Genomic DNA, 22980 nt, shown 5'->3' on the forward strand with positions numbered 1-22980 from the left:
CAATTGTAGCCCATAATTTTGAAACCGAAGTTTTAAACGGAAATCAGTGTAGTAAAACCACTTTATAGAAGACTAAATAGGACCCAACCCCAATTCTAATACATAGATATTAATATACCCAAAAAAAAAAAACATGTTGGAAAAACTATATTTTAGAATAATATAACTCTTCTTCGCTCAAAGATATCTACCAACAGCTGAAGAAAACAAATCCTTTTTCAATATAGATTCAGATTGTGTATTCAGTTAGGTATAATCAGATATCAGATCGGTAGTTATAATATAGGTCGGTGTTAGGAGCATAGTCTTTCTTGTTTTAAGATTGAATTATTTATTTTTACAATGAGTCCTTAAGGTTCTACTACTGATAGTCCAAAGGAGCGGTCCCAAGTACTGATAGGACTGGTCCTAAGACTAAACTGAATAAGTAAGGGTTGACACAACACTACTTCCAACCAATAAGAAAACTAAAAGAGGGATACCTTTTTATTAGTCTTCTATAGCTGTCGATATATAAATCAAGAAAAAAGCAAAATGACGTAATAAATATCAATTTTATGTTACATAGTTATGACGTTATTTCGCATCTCTACTTCAATATCGACTGGCAACGCTAATAATTTAAATCTATTGAATGAGAGAGTAATACCGATATCCCATAAAATTTGAATTCTTATTTACAATCACCGGGAGAAGGTTTTTGTTTACTTCTCTATATATATGATGATAATTTAATTTATTTCTTTTATCTTAATCATATTCAAGGCATATGTAACAAATTTAAATGGTTAAAAATAAAATTTAATATTATCTTTAAATTTTTAATGGGAAAAAAAAAATCATTTTGTATTATCAATTTTTTTAATATTATAACAAAGAAAGGTTGAATATAATTATAATGTATATGCATATTATAGATTAATAATCTTCAGTTACAAAATATATCTCTAAATAGAAAAGGCGCACTTTTCAATCTTACAAAGAAATTATTAGTCTGGTTGTAGTTGTTAATGTAAGTACAATAATTTAAAACTTTCACTTCATAATAATAAAGGAACAATGTGCCCGCTTTTAATTTCTGTTAAATGATGTAGTGTTATAAATAATAAGATCATTAAAACTTAGTATCCAATATGTACAATTTAACAAATATATCGCAACAAATTTATCCATCGTTTAATAATATGGTTAATATTCCTAACTTGGAAGGAACAATCATATATGGAAAAGAGAGTGAAAATGAAATATTTCTTCCTTATCTGAAATCTTTAGATGATAGCTCAAAAAATTACGAAAATATACATAGACACGTCCATAAAAAAGCTGAGCAAATTGGGTAAATCATTTTAATTATTTAATTACTTTTAATAATATGAATATAAGTATTATATATATTTATTTTCTAAAATGGCTGAAACTTTGGTGAATAACTGTCAATAGACGCTAAATAAATCCTACTAGCTGGTTTTACTGTGGGGTAACCTTTCATAAATAGATCTTTGATAGTTTGTTTACTTTGACGCATAAAACGTCATAAATATATACATGTTTTTAATCATAAATTTAATTACATTTTCTTAAATACATTACAAAAAAATTGACCAATAATGTTCTAGAGGGTTTTAAATATAGTGGCATTGCAAAAATTTAAGAAAAAGTCCCAATATAAAGCTTCAATTAATAAATCAAATGCCCTCCGAATTGGCTTTGACGAAAAATGACAATACCAATTAATAGAGATTTTTTTTAAACATTAGGAACCTTGAACATTTTTATATTTATTAGTGAAAAAAAGTCAGTTTTCATGAGATGAAGTAGTTTGTAGCCACTAATGAATAAAGTGCAATGAATTGTAGATTTGCATGGTACTTTAGGGGAAACATCACCCCTTCCAGTTGTCAGAGAAAATTTTTATAAGCATTTAAGGAAAATAGAACATTTTTTTATTCATTAGGGAAAAAAATATATAAATTGGTTTGATGGAATCATTTCTGATGAGATGAAAAATTTATTGTCCCTAAGTAAAGATAAAGACTATTTTTGTATCTTCAAATTATATGAAGATTTTTAAATTTATTAAATTAATAGATTAGAAAACGTCTAATCTCATATTTAAAAGTTATTGTCCCTCTGTTAATGTGCAAGATAATAGGAAACGCGAGATAAATAGTTACTGGAAATAGAAGTGTGAATTAACTATGAAGTGTATTTTGAATTCATTGTATGTATCTCGATCGAAAAATGATTGTATTAAATATTTTAATTGTATCTATAATATTGTAGCAAGTAAATGTGCATTTCTTTTCTGTATTCTGGGTAAAATATTATTCTTACAGCACTAATTTTTTTTTCTGTGAAGGTGTATAAAAAAAATCATATTTTTGTATGTTACAAAGTCTGAAAAAGTCAAAATATGAATTTGAAAATAGGCTCTTACATTTGTTTATGGACTGTTTCTTCCCATAAAATATCTCGATCATTAAAATCCATAGGCTATTCACTTACAAATACACTTAAAAACCAGCTTCATAGTATATATTAGTCTTCCTCTATCCTTATTGATAGTGAAGAGAGTAAAATTAGCAAATTATAACTAATTTGTACAGAGCACATAACAAGAAAACCATTTTTCAATTTTGATAATCATCTCTTTTGGTTCCATATTATAGTATTACTACTCAAGAATAACTTTCAAATAAGTTATGATGTTATGAATTGCATCAACGATCTTAATTTTATTTGATCTCACAATAGACAAAAAACTTGAGACTGGATATTATTATGATTTTGATAAAGATAAAAATTATACCCATGATTTAAAAAAACTAAGAATTTGGATATTTGAGAAATTGTTGAGTTGATTGGAGGATTGAAACGCTTATATTCATTCATCTAATAATTCCAATAATTTACTATGTCTTACAATATAAGATTATCAATTCGTATTTCATATTTTGCAAGATGAAGGCTTGTGTTTCCAGTAGAAAGATTGATGGTACTATGTCAGTTTTAGTTTGCTTAGTTTTAATAGGGCATGACATGTAGAACGGCAGGATTAGTTATCTTATAGCTCGTCTTCAAGGTCCTACTTCAAAAATTTAATGAGCCCTCACTTGAATTGTAATTTTTAAACAATAGTATCTTAAGATTTTGGAGAGTCACTCCCATTCATTCAGCTTACAACACAGTATTATTCAGAGTAGAGAAAAAGTCTTTATACTGCAAGTCTACGTTGAATCTCAAGTCATGTCTAAGTCCTTGAATATTTTCATCGAATCCTCAAATGTTATTCAAGCTCATTTCAAGTTCTAAACTATAATATAGGATCTACAGTGTTAAGGCCTTTCGTTCGTCCATATTATACTAGTTTTGTAGTCGAAGTCGAGTCGCAAGACTTAGCTACGGAGTTCAAGTAAAGTCTTGAGTCTTTGATTGGGAGAGCGTCTTCAAAATATAAACTCGAGTCGCAAGTTCCTACTCCTGGCAATAAATGACCATTGTATCTAAAATTATAAATGTATTATTATATTATTAATTATTATAAATAATAAATAAATTAAAAGTATAACGGAAAACTCCTTTTCTCTTTGGGGGGAAATTCAAATAAGTAAAAATGAAAGAAAATTTTTTTATTTTTTTTCCCCACAGCAATTTTAGAGTGTGAGATGCAAGGTGACTCTATATTAGAAGATGCCGATAAGATATTTATTTACTTTTGTTTACTGGCAATTTTGATGACGTCACAGAGGAGCCAATTTAGTACAAAATTCGACAAAGCAAATTGTATTAATGAATAATGTAGTATTTTATTTTCTTATCAGACAATACTATTATTGCAAATTTTACAATTTAACGATTTTGGTACTAAAATTATTTTAAAAAAATAATTAAAACTTGTTTTGAATGAAAAATAAGTTAGAACATAAATTTTCATATAAATATACAAAAATAGTGGACATCTGATAGATTTGTACAGGTTATCACAGCACAAACATGCCTAGTACCTGTAAAAGAGGATATAATTCTTGGAATAATATGAGTTAACACTTAACACTAGTCAGTAACACTGACTTAGCTCTGTTGTGACGTCATCGAAAAAGTAAAGAACTAACGTCAACCATACTGCTTTTCAAGTTTCCTATCGACACACCATATATCAAGTCACCTTGGTTAGACGTGATTCATCCCTCTTCATTATTTCCCAGCTGTAATCTATGGATTTACTATTTTATCTGAATTAACTTAGTGAGTTCTATAAAGGAAATAAAAATTTCAATATGTCATTAGGGAAAATAACAAAAAATGATATAGTGACCTTATCTGTGGTATAGTAAAAAGTAACATCTTAGACCAAAAAAAAAAAAAAAAAAAAAAAAGGATATCAATATGGTATCATTGGTAGAGTGCGGTCAAAGGATGTATTTACCCAAGAAATTGGGTGAACTTTTGAAATTTTTCATGTTAGGTTTTCATATCTTAGCTATCCATTTCACATCTATAGCAATAATTTATAATTGAAAAATAATATAGAAAATTTCAATTAAAAAAACGAAAGGCATAGTGTATCATAATTTTCTGTGCAATATATATATATATAGCTTATCTTTTTATAAAAACCAACATTTTTATACTTAAGTGAATTATTACAAAATTTACCTTTTTGTTTTAAAGTCCAAATAGAAAAAAATTATTAGATATAATTTTATTATATGAAGAATATCCACGTTTATTTTATATCGCGGAAAAAAGCAATATCTTCATCTGAAAACAGATAAATCGGTGATAGAGAAAGAGTGTGTATCTAGTACACAGAGTAATAAGATTAGAAAAAGTGAGGAACAACTAATTGAAACAGTTTTGAAGTACGCCACATTTATTGTTGGCAAAGTCATATATTAATTACATTTTACTTATATTAGCTCTGTTAGAAACTACATAAAAAGGGGATTTTTCCTTTTTTCCCTCTCAAATGGTAAATCGATTATCTCAGATTCCTATTCAATCAAACTATATCAGAATAATAACTCTTGTTATTGTTTGATTAAGAAACATGGTGAATTATCCTTCCATATTTGAATGTCATAATGGGATTGACAAACATAAGGACTTACCTTTTACCTTTCTTTACCTAACCCAAAAATGCATAAAAAATATATTAAGTATTTATACAGTTAAGCAAACAGAGGGAAAAATTCCACTATGGCTCTAAGAATATGTGTTCCAAACAATGGGTATCCTTAATATGTTCAGCTGCGATGATTGACTATTCTACTAGAGTATTTCAATGATTGGTCCACTCTATCCATCATAACCACATATTTAATAATTCTGTTTGTAAAACTGGTTCTGTTATCCATTGCTTTTATCCTGTTTGTCATTTATTAGTGTACATGTTTTTTTTAGACAGTTTTACTTTAATTAGTTTAATGATGTAGCTTATCGTACATATAAATGTTAATTATGTACGTATAATAATGTTTGGTAATCATTAAATGGAAAAAAAAAAAACTTAATTAAATTTATCATTTTTAAATGTTTATTTTTAATTTATTATACAAAATGTTTGAAATTCTTTATTCAATTCACTAGTACTTGAATAACTGATCACGAATAAGTAATTAATTTTTTTACTAAGGTGTACCGATATATCGGAATTGGCAAGAATTGGCCTTTTTGAAGTCTTGCAATCGGCTCCACCGATAACAATGCATAATTATTTATATAGATAATATAACATATTTGAATTCATTTTTGGAGACAAATTACGGTTACAAATCAATAAAATAGATAGATTGGACGACATCGTTCCGACAAATCAAAAAAATATATATACATCTATACATATTTGTTGGTTTGTACAGGAAATTTACATGAAAGTAACCATTTAGAAATAATCACATTTTTAGAGCTCAATACATTTGAATTGTATCATGAGTTGTTCAAAAAGTTTGTAACGGTAAGAGTTGGATTGAGTGATTTACTCTGAAACAATTATTTAACTTCTTCACTAGTTATTTCTTTTTTGAACGTAGGTTGAAATAATATTGTTTATTAGTCAATATCATTTGAGTCAAGTTGGGGTCATCAGTATCCGTCCCGGTTCCATTAAAAAAGATGAGTACGACCTCAAGCACTGGTGTATCCATATTTCAATTCCTAGGGAAAGCATTTTAAACTAAGTTAGTTGCTGGATACAGTTCAAGACCATTTGATCTAATCTGGGCCGAACCAGTAAAATAATAAAAATTGTCTTTGGCTAGTGTTGCAAGTATTTTTTTTTTTTTTAGCAGTGAGGCAGTTGAAATTAGATAAAAGGCCAATGGGTGAACTCCCTCATATGAGCAAACCAGAAATTAATTGAATCCTGAACACGGTGAATATTTAACTTTGTAAAGTTTAAATTAATTGACAGCTAATTATCATGGATAATTTGATATATTTGTTTCCTATCCGTAATTAATAGAAAGTTTAACTTTGAAAAACGAAAACAATTTTGTTATTTGTTGATGAAATTACACTATACATAATAAGGAATTAGTATTACAATTGGTATCAGAATCGTTCATAAAGATGGTACCAGAAACAGAATTGGTTGTAAATTTGGTATCTGTACATCCTTAATATTTTTATCAAATCTGGTTTTCGTGAATATCCTATTCGAATTTCTGGAGTATTTTTTCCCCCATTTTTAAATGTTTGAGGCAACTTTTGAATAATATATTTTTCGTACTTGTAAAAACAAAAAAATTATGGAGAATTATGCCATTGAAAAAATAACCCCAAATAACTATTTCATTTTTTAAATATTGTAATAAGATGCTACAGAAATTGAAATACAATATTGTATTTTCATAATCTAAAATTTTATGATCCATATGCATCCTTCGGTACAATTTTTTTTTCTTTTCTCTCCAATATATCTCACCATTCTGCACAACTATATTTTAATTCTTGAGGGATGTAGTGAGCAGGGAGAACATTTCTCAGTGTTTAAAACAGAATACGTTAGATTCATTTCGGCCAAAGGTAGTTAGACAAAAATAAAAAAGAAAGAAGGGAAAATGTAGCGCAGAACGCTTCAGAGATTAAATAGAGCAGAAAGGAAGGATAGAGGGAAATGTATGAAAAATAAATTTAAAAAATTAAATGTCCTGAGCATCCCTTTGACCTGTCTCGGATAAAAAGTAGCATCATTTAGGATGATTCACTTATGGATAGTGGGGAAAAAGGCTATTCAAAAATAGGTGATTAGCAACAAAGGGATATAGTTTTTCCCAATCGCGGAAATATGAGTGAATTCCAGACCTTAGTAATATCATACTTGGCTATGGCACTGCAATCAATATGATGACAAAGTCATGAATCAACGTAACCTTTTACTATCCATCATAGATATAAATGTCTGTCTAGGGTAAAGAAATGTAGCTCTCTGGAGTAACTGGAAATGAATTAGTGGAAATGGAAAGTTAAACATTTTAAAAACTGGAAAGTACAGTTCGACACTACATTGAAGCAACATCAGGAATATACTGTCTAGAATGCAAAAATAAATATATCCAAAAGTTAGAAATGAACTCATGGTATGCTGTGCAGAAGAAATTAAAGATACTCTTAAAAACTATATCAAAACAGTGCAAATCTAATTTTTTTTACCTGACAAATCTATGGATGTAAGTAGAATGGAGCAACAGTTCCATGTTCCATATGTGAATGGGAAGGGAGATAGTTTCAAAAAAAGAGTATTTGAGTCCACCCTTTCCCTCTAAAAGATGTAAAGACAGTAATTATGCTGCAACAGACGAAGTAGGGACTTTTCACTGAGATTTTATAAGGGAAATATTATGATAGAACATCTACAATAAAAGACAGTGTGAGTGAAGATAAAAGATAATCCGCAATTTTAATTCAAATGTAATATACAATCCACTGCAAAAGCCATGTATTTAATTTAATGGTAGTGCATAGTTGTTCAGATATTTTTATAGTGAGGAATAGAATGTCTTTCATTAAGGAAATTACAGTTTTGTCCAAGTTCTTTGTTCCAAAAATGTGTTTTGGAAGATTACTCCAGTAAAGAGGGACCAGCAAGAAGAACATCAGAGATACCACTCATGAATGACACTAGATGGAGCAGGAGGTCAACCACGATAAGGGCATTTATAGTAAAGTTAACTGCACTGCATTCTATTCTGAAACGATGTATTTGGAAAACCTTTTATACCTGGAAAGCCATAGTATGGAGTGATTCAGCCAACTGTGAGGCCCAATGAAATACTTGATTGCATACATCAATTTACCATACAGCTGGAAGTTACCAATCAGGATATTATAATAGCATATGAGTAAGAAAGAAAATTGTTACAATCTATCATCACCCAAAAATGGTCCAATGGTTTCAGACAGTCATACACTCATATTTTATTCATGGATAATCTTAATCAGTGTTTTACTAAAATGTATAATTATTATTGATTGAGGACTCTGTTGAGAATTTCTGTTGTTATTATTATCGTTAATACAAAGTTAAAAATGATAAATGTAATTAATAAACATATTGGAAAAGGACTTCTAATTTACTTAAAGAAAAAAAATTTAGATTTGAAAAAATAAATTATTTATTTTTCCTTTGTCATTATATAATACGGGTATCTAAGTATATTTTGGATATAATTTTAAAATTCAAAACTTGAAAATGAGTATGAAACAAAAAATAAACGTAAAAGTATGAAATTGTAAACATTATTTCAATACTGATATAAAGTTAACATTTTCAACATAATTTTAAAATCTTAAGTGCTGGAGCACATTTCTTTAAAGATAGCTTAATTTTTCTAGATCTGATTTGATTACTAATTTGTTGTGCATAATATTTTGTTGTATTAAAACTTGCCAGCAAAATTTCATAAAAAATCCAGTGGACTCATGGCCAGAGGCACAATTATGAGTTCGTCGCAAGGTTTCCAATTTTCCATGTAAATCTGTTTGAAAAAATCCTGAATGAAACTAGCATTATATTCTTACTTTCCATAGAACTCAGTTTGTCACTTTCCTCACAACCTAGAATTAGTCTCAATTATTAGACTGTCATCTCGCTTTTATTCCTTTTCTTATACAATATAAAAATTGGAGAGAAAAATACACTAAAGTGAGGATATATCCTGGATATTATATATACAGGATATAATATTTTTAATTATATCTAATTCACTTAAATCCTTTTTTTTTTTTTTCTTTTTTTTTGTTTAATATATACATATGAGTTGATATTAGAATAAAACCATGCAATTGTAGCCAAGCAGTTGTTGTATTGAATATAGCTACAGCCAAGAAGACACATCAAATATAGGAAGTAAAACCCTCTTCAAAATTAAAGTCAGTGGCATTATCAATGTCATGGTAAAAAATGTCAACTTAACGATTTATAGTTCAAAATAAAAAATGCCTTATATAATTGTCTAGTCCTATATTATAACTATTGATAATTCATAAATTTAGTAAGATCGATCTTTATTACAATAATATACTTACACATATACATAAATATAAATATGGCATTTTTGTATAGAAAAACAACATTTTAGCGATTAGAAAAGGAAAAACGGTAATTGCGTTGATGTTTTTCAATAGATTGTCGTGGTCTTAAAATCTCCCTTTGAAATAGAATTCTTACTTATCTTTAGTGAACATTGTTTAAAAATGCATTATTAAACAAATGCATATGTATTCAAATGAAATTTTAATATTTTCGTTACACTAATGGTATTTTAAATATAGAAGGTTTTTCTCTTTATAAAAGGAATTCATCTTCTCTACCCCTCCCCCTAAACAACATATAGCAAGCAGCTAATGCTAACTGGTGTCTTAGTTTAGAAATAACATTAGTCTCACTCCTGTCTTTTTCTTGTACTTTAAAAAGATTATATTTCTAATTACTTATGAAAAAGAACACAAGATTTGTTTTTTCCTTGTCATTAACTCCTTGCACTCATTTCCTTCATTTTAGATTTAGTATTCATTGAATAATTAGATTCCAATGGGAGTTCCTATCTTTCCTTGTGTCACTTAACCCTTTCATAATTTCCTTATGCTTACTTAACCTCTAGAAAAATTAAGAATAATATTTTTATTATTGTAATTGTACAGGTCCCAGCTTCCCCTCCCTGTCTCAGAAAAATCAAAAAGGAAAAAAAAATTACGAGTGCACGCATCTAGGCCTCACCCTTTTGAAAATCTTGGCTATGACTGAAGATTGACATCAAGGAAATAAAGAACGGCAAAAGGAAAACAAAAAAGCTTCTTGAAGGCAAACCTATAAAGCAAGTAGCAAAACAATGATCTACAGCAGCTTTATTTAGGGCTCCTACGCTATTTATTTCTGTTTCACCTCCAAGAATGCTTCCATCCTTTATCCTCCGTTTTTCCACTCATATAAAAGTTATTTCCAAAATATCCAATGTTCAGGTCCTTCAATTCAGATAAGGGGAGTTTATTTTCTGAGCTGAATAAAAGTAGTTCATAATAATGTGTGTTTTTAAATGAAATATCAAACGACTTCTTTTAAAATTCTAATAAGGATTTTCCGAAAATTTTGGCTATAATGTTATCCGGAGAGTTTAAGCTCAAACCGCCCGTACTCCTTAGAACTTCCAATCGTTTCATATTTTCTTTGGGAACCAACATTCTTCAAATCTATTAAAATCTTGTACCGATTCTTAAAATTATCTTCCAGTCACCTGTCAGGTAATAAATGAACGTTGCACTCATAGAAATTCCATTAACATACTCGTTTGTTTGAGTTTCAGCTTGAAGCTATGATTATTCTGGCATGTTTTTCGATCTTTTATTCAAAAAATGTCGTATCGGTGCTTGATTTTTTAATGATATTCTCAACTGCTAGACAGAGTCAACCCCTGCATAGGCTCCCTCTGATTCCAAAAAAAAACCAAAAAAACTTTCGTTATAATATTTAAAATCAATCTTGCTTTGTCGATTTTCCAGGCACATTTCTTCCTGAACATCTCTTTCTTAAGTCGTAAGCAAGTTTTTTTCTGATTCGTCCTCTATGAAGATATAGTTGTCGTTAGAATAGAATTGACTGGAAAAAAAATTCCCACCAAATTATAAACCTAATTTTTTTTATTATTAACTTTGTCCATCAAAGGTATTTATATGAATTAAAAAGATATGAAGATAAAGGATTACCTTCATGAGCATCTCCTTTGCACCATAAATTACTTGTTACTCAACTTTGTATATATACAATGAAGGCAGGCCGATTAATTCATAGGTGCACGCCTATAATAGTATCTACTATTAAAATATTTCGAAAGGTCAGTCCCAGTTTTTCCTTGCAGCCAAAATCACTCAACCTATCGACTAAAAAGTAAGTACTAAGTAGTACTTCTTTTTTTCTTTTTTTTTACGTAAGGAAGTGAGTGTTTGTGCTGTGTAGTGAAAAATAAATAAGCCTAGTTATTATGGGTTTTATTTCCTATACTTTGTCAAAAAGTGAACATAAGTGCCATGGGGTCCCTCTGAACATCAAGCATTGATCTACCCTTCAAGGGTGAAGGGATTCTTCTCTTCTCATTATTATGCGTTTGATTCAACACCCTCTTTTCGCAGGTGATAATTGATTTGGTGATATGGAGGATCCTTAAAAAAGTAACTTGGATACAATTATTACGGCTGACTTGCATCTAAAACTTAAAAAGGCAGATACTACTGAAAACAGAATGAGGAATCGAAAAGCGTCCTTAGCAATGAAGAAAATTATGATGGATAAAAAATTATTGATAGTCCAGCTGTATTTGAAAATGACAACTTAGACACATTTTCTACTAATACACGAAATAATAAGAAAGTCACTTCCAGATTCGACCTATACCCTTTAAAGAAACAGTGGATGCTATCAACTAGTGGAATTTCAAGTAATTCCTTATTTAATATAATTTCATCTAACCATACAAACCACATTTGAAATGATAAATAAGAGACCGAAACGTAAGAAATTGAGACTCAACAGTTATATCTTAATTAATTTATATCGTCATAGATAAATGCTTAATGTCATTACTAATACCAGAACTCACCTAAAACAATCTTCTATATTGAATGAAATAGAAAGTATGGAAAATGCCTGGAAGAAGATTGCAATTGACTACTCAATAAGAGAAGAAGTCTAAAGAAAAGTAAAATACTTAACATAATCAAAATGTCATAATCATAATCATTAAAATTAAAAATGCTATAAGTCTTGTTATAGATAAAAAAATTTTGAGACACCAGTTCACAAATAAAATTTAGAAAATAGAACTGGCAGGAAAAAGCAAAGATTTATAAATAGAATCGAAAAGAGAAAAAAAAATTATTGGTCTGGACGATGGAATATACGACTCTGATAATAAATTGGAGAAAACCCCTTCAATTATCAACGATATAATTATTCTGCTTGTTGAAGACGGGGTCGACAGTGAATGTTTTTTCATCCAAGATGAAAATCACACGGTTGTCATGATACTTCAGGTCGTTTATATCCTGTTGCGGGCGAGTCATTAATTGTCTTTCCGTGTACCTCTTGGACTTTCCTCCAGCTGCCTTGATCACCCTAGTCATGGTGGAGGACTTCTTTTTGGCAAATTTGTCCATGAACATGATGGGCTTGGCCTCAAACGTCTTCTTGCCCACTTTTGGGATCAGTTTGGGCAGCCTTCCACTACTAGGCTCGATTTTAAGGTGTTTCCCCTCTTTCATGAGCTTTATGACAATGTAGATGGTGTGCCAACAATCCCAACAATCTTGATAATTTCTGGTGTGCTATGGCAGGTACAAATCAAAGTAGCAATCTTTTTTGTTCCATTTTTGTTTAAAGAAATGATAGAGGCGACTGTAATAGCTCATTCAAAAGCTTAAAAGTTAGCTCTTACTTGAAACATCGGATATTTCAGAATTACGATCACAATACCTCAAAGAATTAATCTATAGGAGTTTTACATCATTTTGCACGATCCTTGGAGGATTTGAGATTTTGAATTTTAGACGTATAATGGAGGGTACTTGAGGCAGAATGGATTTTTAAATGTCTAAAAAAAACAAGATTTATGGAACATCTTAGTACCTCTCGAGTCTTCGACTAGACTCATGCTAATTCTGGCCTACAACCAATCATGTGGTATCTTATAAGTTACACATTTTTGCGTTCTCTTCTTTGTGATGTACAATTGACTCTACAGGAGCTTCAGTTTTCTCTCGGTCAAAATTTACCTGAGATAGGCCAAATATTACAGATTCCTGAGTCATTACAAAACATTCTAAATATTTGGTAAATATTCAGAATTTTGGTATATTGGTAATCCTTGTTTAAAAAAATATATAGTTATTAGTTTTCATGTGATTTTTTTTATCTCCGTGTATTTATTTAGGATTATTGACTGTTTTTTAGGTTATTAATGTTTTTTTTTTTTTGTTAAAATTGGACTTAAGTAATTGGTAATTAAAAAAGAAAAGTAAATAAGAAGTAAAAGAAGATAATGGGTTCATTTTACAAAGTATGTTTCGAGGTAGACCGTAAAGGCGCGTTTATCCTACAGGAAACATGCGCCTTTATGGTTTACTTAAAAACCTCTTTAAAATGAATGCAGTAATCTCTCCTTCTACTTATTTACTTAGTTGATAGGTTGAGAGTTTTTAACCAAAAGGAAAAACTAGGACTGAGCTTTCAAAATATGTATAAAGTAGTTATTTCTAGAGGTGCCCTGCCATCAGTGAAAGGGTCTTTTAGACCTACTCACCCACAATAGATGTGGTAACCCACATTTTCCTAATTGAAAATTCTGTGAAATAATAATTAAATTTATCAACAATTATAGAGTTGCGATTAGATTTTATGATCACTTAAATAATGATATTTTAATTATTCTTCTATCATTTAAAATCATCTTTGATGTTTATTTATTTTGCATCAATATGGACCACGTAAATAATTGATAATGTTAATCTTAATATTACTAAGTTATTGATTTTACTAATGTCTTTTATTAATTTTCTAACTTCTAGCAATGTTAAAGGAAGAAATTTTGATTATATAGGAACCGCAATTACAGTTGCAGTTCGTATCTTGTCCTTTTTAACTGGAACTTTTCAGCGAAATAATTTGAACAAGAACGATATTTCACAAGAATTGCTCAACTCATCATTAGAGCCATTGTCATTAGAAAATGTTTCAACAGATAATCATGATCGAGTAAACTCGAACCCGGAAAGTTTTGATATTGCAATGGGTACATTGATGGCCTTTGGTGGAAAATATCTTCGACGTACTGTTGTATGGATTTTTGATCAAATTCAATCAAATCCATTAGATAAAATAGAAAATAATGCTATTGGAGGATATTTAGAAAGTCTAAATACCAATGAACTTGAGACACTGGCCACAAAAGCAGTTGCAGCTGGAGCAAATCCCATTAAACTCCAAGAAGCATTTATTACTGCACAAAATACAGGAAATTGGAATGATTTAGAGCTAGAAATTGCATCTGTTTTAGGACCTGAAGCAGTTGGAGGACAATCAGTTGGTAGTGGATCATTTATTGAAAAAATTATCGGTCATGCGTCATTTTTATTTCAACCAAACTTGAAAAGTGATCAAAATTCATTCTTATCAAATAATTCGCTATCGTCAGATCCTGAAAGTGGTGTTTCCGGTCCAATATACTATTATCAATGGGTCCAAAATACGGTTAACCGTCTTGATAAAATTATTACAAATGAACCAGATCCTAATTCTCCTCAGAAAACAACTTTCTTGCAAAGATTTGTTAAAGAATTTAAATTAGAAAAGGAGGCATTCACTTTTCAAAAAAAAGTCAATTCAATTATCAAACTAGTAAATTCATATCTTGGTGACGAAAGTAATAAAAAGTAATAATCAAATTAATATATTCTGTTCTTGAGAAATAAACCTTCACAAAAAAGTACCTCTGATTGCTGCACATATTCTTTAGTTTCCCCAATACTAAAAAAATCATTTCTGGGAACATTTGGATTTATTGCAATTCTTAGAACTCTTAGTGTTGGTATTTACATAAAGGATTTTAAGTGAAGAAGTAGCTAGATAAGAATTATCAAATAGAATTAAAGACCGTGGTAAGAATTTGTACGTGTTGATAAAGTTTAAATTATAACATTAATATATTTAGGCATGGACAAAAAGGATTATTATCCATCACTTTATTAGTGCTAAGACATACTAATTATCTTATCAACAATTCTGTAGATTTAAAAATAATAAAGGCACCTACAACCACTGAATTGAAATGTTACTTTTGTATGCCAATTTTATTGAGAAAATAATTATTTTTTATATTGGTAATTTATTACGCAATAAGGTCAAAATAAAATAGTGTAAGCCCGAAATAAAATATCCTAAATGAACACAGATTTCCTCATTTAGTAAAAATGGGTTAATGATAATAATAATATGGAATTGTTAATTGTACGAAATGAGTGTATAAATACTCATATAGATCAACACGATGACCCGAGCTAAAGTTGATACTATCCAAAACAATCAAATTGTAGTAGGTTTTCTAAGAATATTAAATACGTAGAGGGGACTTCGAATATTTTTATGGTCCACAATGTATTTTCCATTCGGTAACATATTTTTTTAATGGAAAGCTTCAGTTTTCAGAAAAGTACAGGATGATTCCATATAAGATATGAAAATATCTGATGTTGTCTTGGTCAGCTAACTTTCGGCTCTAAAAAAACACCCTTACTTGTGCTCAGTATAAGCACTCTTTATCAACAGAATACTAAGACAACTGAAAGCCTTTCTTAAAATAACGCTAACTTTTTGTACAAGAAGAGGCGATACTTTTTCCTTTGTTTCATTAGAAACATGGAACAAAGAAACGCGATTCATATTAATTAATTAGTATCATAAAAATTTGTTTATTTATTAAATAATAATAATTCATCATGGTGTACAAGTATTGTACTCATGGTTATGCCTACATTTCAAACGATCTCGGTGGGAGCTTTACAGATTTTCTATAAAATACTCCAAAAACCCGACCAAATGGTATAGTGTTATTCCAAGAAATACTATTTACTAGACACCAGCACGGAATGCAAGACTATACATGATCTGTTCCAGGTGGACTGATTTTATTATTGAATCAGTATATAAATCATGCAATAAAGTATAATCACTCCAGCTAAGGTAAGAAATAGCCCCAATTCTATGAATATTTTTTATACTTTTTTTTTTCTCTTTTTATTATAATCTAATTAACATTTTTTTTTTTTAAACTATATTAAACTAAACTAGAATAATATTATTCACACACGTTAGCTATTTTCCCTGACTTTTTATGTACGTACGATCCCTTAAGGTTTTTTCCCCACGTCACTCCTCAAAAGTAAGAACGGAAGAGAAAATGGAAATTAAAAAAAAAAAAAACACCATGGACTAAGCAATTAGTTTAGCAATCCCGATCACCACATTCCCATTGCATTAAATAAATTCAACGCTGGCTATATTTCCGTTATTCTAAACTCGTCGAGAGCCAACTCCGCCATTTTTGGTTAAGGGTGCACGCCGCTGAAAATGTGCTGCATAGATAAGAGTCTGGAGTCTGCATATCACCTTTGACATCAAATAGAGTCTCTCCTTGGTTCCTTCGAAGCCCTCCAGAAACTCATCTGGATCAGGGGTTCGCCTTATTTTCTCTCTTACACCCTTCCCAACCTTCTCCATCATGCTACTCAGAGTCCCACAGGCCCAGAAAACGTGAGAGGCTGTCTTTACTCGCTACAATCCACACACAGTGCCCGAGCGTCATTAAAGTGTCTCCCAGTAAAGAAGAACCCTGACGATATTCTATATTACAGATACATTACCTATGGATTGAGGACTGGAACCCAGATTGTCTTGAGATATTGATCCGAATTTTCTGTCTACAATATTGCCCTAGCAAACTTGTTTCGGAAGTCGTCTTTTGCCAAGCTAATCCTCATCTTTCTATTGGAGATGTTATATGGACTAACTTGCCTTGTTATTGGTTTGAATGTGAATTGTCCGTGTTTATTTTGGACCATAATTATCAGGGGGTGAGTAGTCTGAGTTTTTAAAACATCGTCTACCGTTTTCAATCTAAGACATGTTTTTACATTAGCAGGTATGTTTATTTGGAGAAGCTTACTCTCGTTGAGCAGGGCCGCCCTTCCTACCTCGACATAATAAATTTTCCTCGTCTCTTTAGATATGCTTGGAATCTCTCTCTATGGTGAAAATTCAATTACTTTTTCGCAAAGTACATTATTCTGTGTCACGGAAATATATGCGAGTTACCCCACTTTTGCCATGATGACAATAAGATGCTCTTGTGTGTCCCAATATCAATCATACCAAGGCCACCTTAACACTTAGGAGCGAATAGTCTTCTCCATCCGACCGTTTTAGTAAACTAATAAGTTCCCTCCCTTTCTGCCTCCATATTTGACTCTGTGTTTCGTTATAGGCCGAAACACAGAGTCAAATATGAGTAATGTTTGTTTATCACTGGGACGGCTTGTTTTTTCCTTAATTTCTTTTCAAATATTTTCGGAAGAATTGGTCAACAATATTAATAAATGTTTTATATTTACATTTTATCTATCTAATTTTATTGGTAATAGTAAATAAGTAATATAATATAACATTTTCGGCTTATTCTTCTAATAATATTAACATATTACTATTAAATGTATAATTTAGCGTTTTTATTATAACTGTTTTTGTCTTCCAGGACAGTTCACACACAAATATAAATGGAAATACTTATCGTTAGTTAACTTCTATTCAACTTGAATCTGAGTAAAAATATATAAATTTGGTCAGTAAAAAATTTTCTCTCTGAGCAATTAAAAGAAAAGTCTCCCATCTCCCTCTAAGTATTTAGTTAAACTTATGTTCTATTTAATTTATTAATTATATTTCTCATCAAGTCTTAATAATGTTGTCATAAATTCATAGCCAAAGGATGATGTCACCCCATCAAAGAAGACAAAGTTTCAGAGTTTTCTCTCGAGACTTCATTCTACCTAACAGATGGTAATACTTCAAATATTATATTTCTATAATTACATAGGATATTATTAACCCAAGAAGTAAATATAATTTGGTACAAGTTAAGAAATCGATTAATTTAAGATCGTGAGACATTTTTATGGGTATGATCAATTTTTTTTGTTTTTTAAAATTTTACAAAGAATTAAATAGTAAAATGATATCACAATTACTGTATAAATAATTATAAAAGCAATTTGACAATAAAAAACACCGTATGAATCTTAACAATTTCTCCAGCAATGGAATTCTTTAAAATTAAACACCGTTATTGCGACCTGATTGACTCATTGTAACATCCTCACGTTATAAGGAAAGATGCAAAATTGAGAGACTGATCTTCAAATGGCAAGGTATAATGTACGCTTTGAAATACAAGAACCAAAATCTCCCTTCTTTAAATCTCTTCTTCCATAGTGATTACGTTTCTGAGGCAATATTAATTCTCGACTTCCTCTCCATCGAAGGGAAATACTAAGAACTGAAATGAAAGTGTTGTTCACGTCGGCTCGCTTCTCCTCCTTCTTTCGTCTTCTTTTATCATTTTACATTATGCAGTAATACTGTCAGTATCTTTGTGTATGTGATCTGTTGTGTAAGATGAGGAATGAGGATAAATAGTCCAGGCAGTACTTTAGTACGCTCTCTGAATAGTCTGCAGGACTGGGGAAGAGAAGAGAAGGAATACGTGAAATATTTGGTATCAAGTGTTGTGTTTGTGTGCCTCCTATTTCTCCTTTTATTTTTTCCCGACTTCTTTCTTTTACTTATATTAAATGAAAATGTATAAAATATGCATGTACATTAGTCCTTTTTTAAAAAAAAATATTCTAACGACTTTAATTAATAACTGGAAATTGTTATCTATTTTATAAAATTATAAATATTAGAATTGGATCTATTTAATGTAAATGGATAATAAAAAAATTAAAAAAGAAAGACATTTCGAATATTTATATAAAAAAAAATACAGATTTGTCTTAAATTCATTTAATAATTTCTAATTATCTTCAAGTAAAGTTTGAGAAAATTAATGTTTCTATAACGGAACAGTATATTTCATATTATTTACTAAAGGACCTTAGTCATAATCAAAGACTACTTTATGAATATCTAAAGGGATTGGATTGGAAAGAGTGGACAAAAAATGTGTTTTACTGAAAATTAGTACTTGAAAGCATGGTTGCTGCCTTAGTCTTGCATTACTTTTATGGTTATATACGAGAGATATTCTACCATTAATCGTTCTAACAAAACTTGTTTCCTAAATAGTTCAAGCATATGCCCCGGCATAGTTTAATATTTAAGTATATTTTAAGATATATAAGACATATTTAAGTATATTTTTATTTTCTTTAAAATTGTTTTGCCTCATAATATATTTGATAGTAATTCATTTAGTAGTATTTATACTTATTACAACTGTATACTTCTAAATATTTAGATACATAGTAAAAAACTAAGATTTATGTTGACTATCATTGGCTTAAAGTTTATTAATAAGTTGTATCTTTTTAAAACAATCGACCTGGTGATTTTTATTTGATTTTTTTAACACGATACATGCTGGATGAATACACACAATAAATTAATCAAAATATGTTTTAAAAAAATAAAAATTACATTAAAAATAATTAAATAATTGTAAGGAGACTTGAGTTTTTGCTGTGTTTTAAAAATTTTACGATTAATTAAATAGTAAAATGATATCACAATTACTGTATAAATAATTATAATAGCAATCTGGCAATAAAAAAACGCCGTATGAGTCTTAATACTTTCTCTGGCAAAGGACTTCTTTAAAACTGAACACCGTTATTGCAAGCTGGGGCACTTTTCTTAAGATATGGCATCCCAGGGATGTCCTCTTTCCCACCATCGTCTCGAACTTGTTACTGTTTTGGAAGCTGTACAGTAGTTCGTGTTGTGTTTGTGCTTTCTCTATATTTTGGAGAATACACTCCGCCAGGACTCTAATCCCTTTTCTAGTCTTTTGAAATCCCTGAAGTCGTGCTCCAATGTCTGCATCTCATTACAGTGACTGCTGAGGCTCTATTCATCCTAAAATACTCTTGCGCGTGAAGTAGAGATCCGAGGTTATTCTGTATTTCTTATATGTTTGCTTTGCTGTTAGTATAGTTCCTATATTGTTTTTACAAATTCTTCTGTCTTCTCTTTTTTTCATTGTGGCCCTTATAAAAATGGTGAGTTCATCTCGAATTGGATCTCTTAAACGCAATTTACTCATAATGGAATAATTTGGGACATTCATAACCGTTTTTGTGGGTTTGAGTCTTATGGTCGGGTTGAAGGAGAGCTGAAGGGACTGCTTTAGCATCGCTAAGCATCGCTATTGCAGGGTGAGTAGTTTCATAACTGTTTAAAACATCGTGCATATTATTTAGACCCCAATTCCTTCGTATTTCCGGCAATAAGTTGATTTTTACCTCCATATTTCCTTAAAAGTGTCCACTCGCTCACATTATCTAACAATATATATTCTTGATCTTAGTTTCTGGTACCAAGCTTTCCCATGGTTTTTTTTTAGTGGTGTATAAGAAGGTTTCCTCACAAACTACATACGAAGAAGTTTTCCTCACAAACTACATACGAAGAACTTTTCCTCACAAACTACATACGAAGAACTTTTCCAGGTAACATTGACATGAGACGCTTTCTTATATCAGGAGAAAATAAAGTTTCGGTTGAAGTATCAAATCCATCATACCCAAATCACTTCCCCATTTCTCCATTCGTAATCTCCTCTGTCCTACTTACTTTGATACAATTACATAATCGATGCCAATCTTATTCCACTTTTTGGCACATTCTTCGTTATAAGGTAGACATCTCATAATGTGGGTTATGCTTGGAGCTACCTTTGTATTCCAATATTTGATGATGTCAAGGGTTTCGAGCTTATGTTTTCTAATTGATAAAATCATTAATTCCATTTTATTTTCTATTTTTTTACCATTTTTTAGAATCTCGTTTTCCATAGTAATGATATTTCCTAATATTGTTGCTTCTTTTACCAAATAGGACTTCTCGAATTGCTTATTGGGCGCTTCCATATTTGTCATGGATTCAGCCTTTTAGCCATTAATCTTTAAACCCGATATCTCTTCAAATGATTTAAGGCCTCTATTGAGGCATTTTCAATTCAATTCAATTGACTGTTCACTCATTTATATTGTCACCTCCTCTGCAAATAATAGAATGATAATTTTTTCCCTCCTATTTTTGTTCCCACTAAATGTGTATCAATCATAATTTAAAAGGAGAGTAACCACTATGGAGAAAAGAAATGAGCCGATGGATCCCCTTGGCGTGTGCCTTTCTCAATATCTATCTCTGGTTCACCATCCATATTACTAACTGTTTTTGCTCCTGTTACCTTATTCTGGATTGTCTCTATAAATACGGGAGAAAAACCCCCTACAAACAATTTCTCTCAAGAATGCCAAATACTTGAAGGAACCAAATGCTTTTTGGAAATTCCAGTACTGCAATGGCCAAGGACTTAACTGACGCATTTGATTCCAATATTACTACTTTGAAGGACGACATCATCCTTTCTCCTAACTTTTCTGAACCCAAATAAGAAGAAATAAGGAAACAAAGATATAATTCCCCTCTTTTGAGCTTCTTTTAACCTATTTCTGAAAAAACTTTCTGTGAAAAGATCGGCTTAAATTCCCCTCAAATCTAGCAGAGCTTGGTAGAATTCTCCAGTTAACCCTGAAATTCTAGGGGTTTTTTTTTTCTTTAACTTTGTTCTAACGTATTCCTATGCTTCTTTCGCACTGAATATTTTTCCTTCTTTTATGCCAAGATTGTCTTTCTCTACTTTCTGACGAAAATCCGATCTCTTTGATATATACAATTCCTGAAAATATAATTGAATATATTTTTTTTTTTTTTTTTTTTTAACAATTCTTCTTTCTTATCAACCTCTAATGATTATAATTTCATTGTTCCTCTTCATTCTTTCAAGAAACTAAGTGAGTAATATTTTTTTTAATTTATATCATGGAGACGATATCTTGTTCTTATTTGAGTTCCTTTTATTTTTGTATCCATCAATTCTTCCAACTCCTGATTCCACATGATGTCTTCTTTCACAGCTAGTTCCTTCCTAATTTCCTTCTCTTTTCGCTTTCTTTTCTCCACCAACTACTATTTGTCTTTTTTTGGGACTCTGGTAAAACATATCCGGTGTCTCTCTTCTTTGATAGCAACCATCTATATCCCTTTTAACTTTATCTATGCCTCCCTTAGAGCTTCCATAATTTCTGTGTGCTTGACCAATGAGTAAAAACCAATGAATAAAAAGGTTTATTCATTCAAGGTTTTTAGTTTTCTTATTGGTTGGAAGTAGTGTTGTGTAAACCCTTTCTTATTCAGTTTAGTCTTAGGACTAGTTCTATCAGTCCTTGGGACCGCTCCTTTGGACTATCAAACATAGAACCTAAAGGACTCTATGTAAAAATGAGACAATCTTGCCAGTCGTGTGGAAAAGAGGTACACCCGAGAGACAAATGTCCAGCAAATGGCAGTAAATGCAACAAATGGAAGGGAACTGGACACTGGGGTAAAGTGTGTAGAAATCAGCAAAGGATAGTTCAAGAGGTTGTGGAGGAATTACTTGGTTCACCAGACCATTTCATAGAAAGGGTTAGTTCAGGTGAAGTTAGAGGGTTGATAGGAACTGTCAATCAGCTCATGAAATTCTTTTCAGACTTAGCAACCAGGACGCAACCCATACATGAACTTCTGAAATCTACTAGTGGATGGTATTGGGGTCTGGAGCTGGAGAAGGCGTTGGAGGATATAAAGAAGACTGTCACTAGTAAGCCACTATTGAA

The 22980-nt window shown here is 30.6% G+C and overlaps 1 protein-coding gene and 1 long non-coding RNA gene across 4 annotated transcripts; one reads left to right on the forward strand and one right to left on the reverse strand.

Moving 5' to 3' along the window:
* The first annotated feature begins 991 nt into the window (after window positions 1-991).
* Window positions 992-19684, forward strand: LOC121126703 (uncharacterized). 3 transcript variants are annotated; one of them, XR_005867103.2, is made up of 3 exons: window positions 998-1336; window positions 14056-15144; window positions 15198-15315. XR_005867103.2 is itself a non-coding variant. In XM_040722009.2 (2 exons), exons 1-2 carry the CDS (start codon window positions 1134-1136, stop codon window positions 14921-14923), a joined length of 1071 nt encoding a protein of 356 aa, XP_040577943.1. In that variant the 5' UTR covers window positions 998-1133; the 3' UTR covers window positions 14924-15315. The 3 variants fall into 3 exon arrangements, 1 of the variants encoding a protein (XP_040577943.1); XR_011782381.1 differs by lacking the exons at window positions 14056-15144; window positions 15198-15315 and adding an exon at window positions 17793-19684 and having other exon boundaries at window positions 992-1336; XM_040722009.2 differs by having other exon boundaries at window positions 14056-15315.
* On the reverse strand, window positions 1380-5423 carry LOC121126704 (uncharacterized). Its single transcript, XR_011782382.1, has 4 exons — window positions 4657-5423; window positions 4316-4495; window positions 4005-4252; window positions 1380-3503 (listed from the first exon to the last, which is right to left on the reverse strand). It is a non-coding gene; the product is annotated as an uncharacterized lncRNA (long non-coding RNA).
* Window positions 19685-22980: the final 3296 nt, after the last annotated feature.

This window comes from Lepeophtheirus salmonis, chromosome 12, assembly GCF_016086655.4.
Source record: "Lepeophtheirus salmonis chromosome 12, UVic_Lsal_1.4, whole genome shotgun sequence".
NCBI lineage: Eukaryota > Metazoa > Arthropoda > Copepoda > Siphonostomatoida > Caligidae > Lepeophtheirus > Lepeophtheirus salmonis.

Bases quoted from the DNA above. Each gene is read 5' to 3' on its own strand.
- LOC121126703 (XM_040722009.2), top strand. From the start codon at position 1,134: ATGTACAATTTAACAAATATATCGCAACAAATTTATCCATCGTTTAAT. The intron at 1,337-14,055 runs GTAAATCATTTT...TCTAACTTCTAG, and splicing joins AAAAAAGCTGAGCAAATTGG to CAATGTTAAAGGAAGAAATT.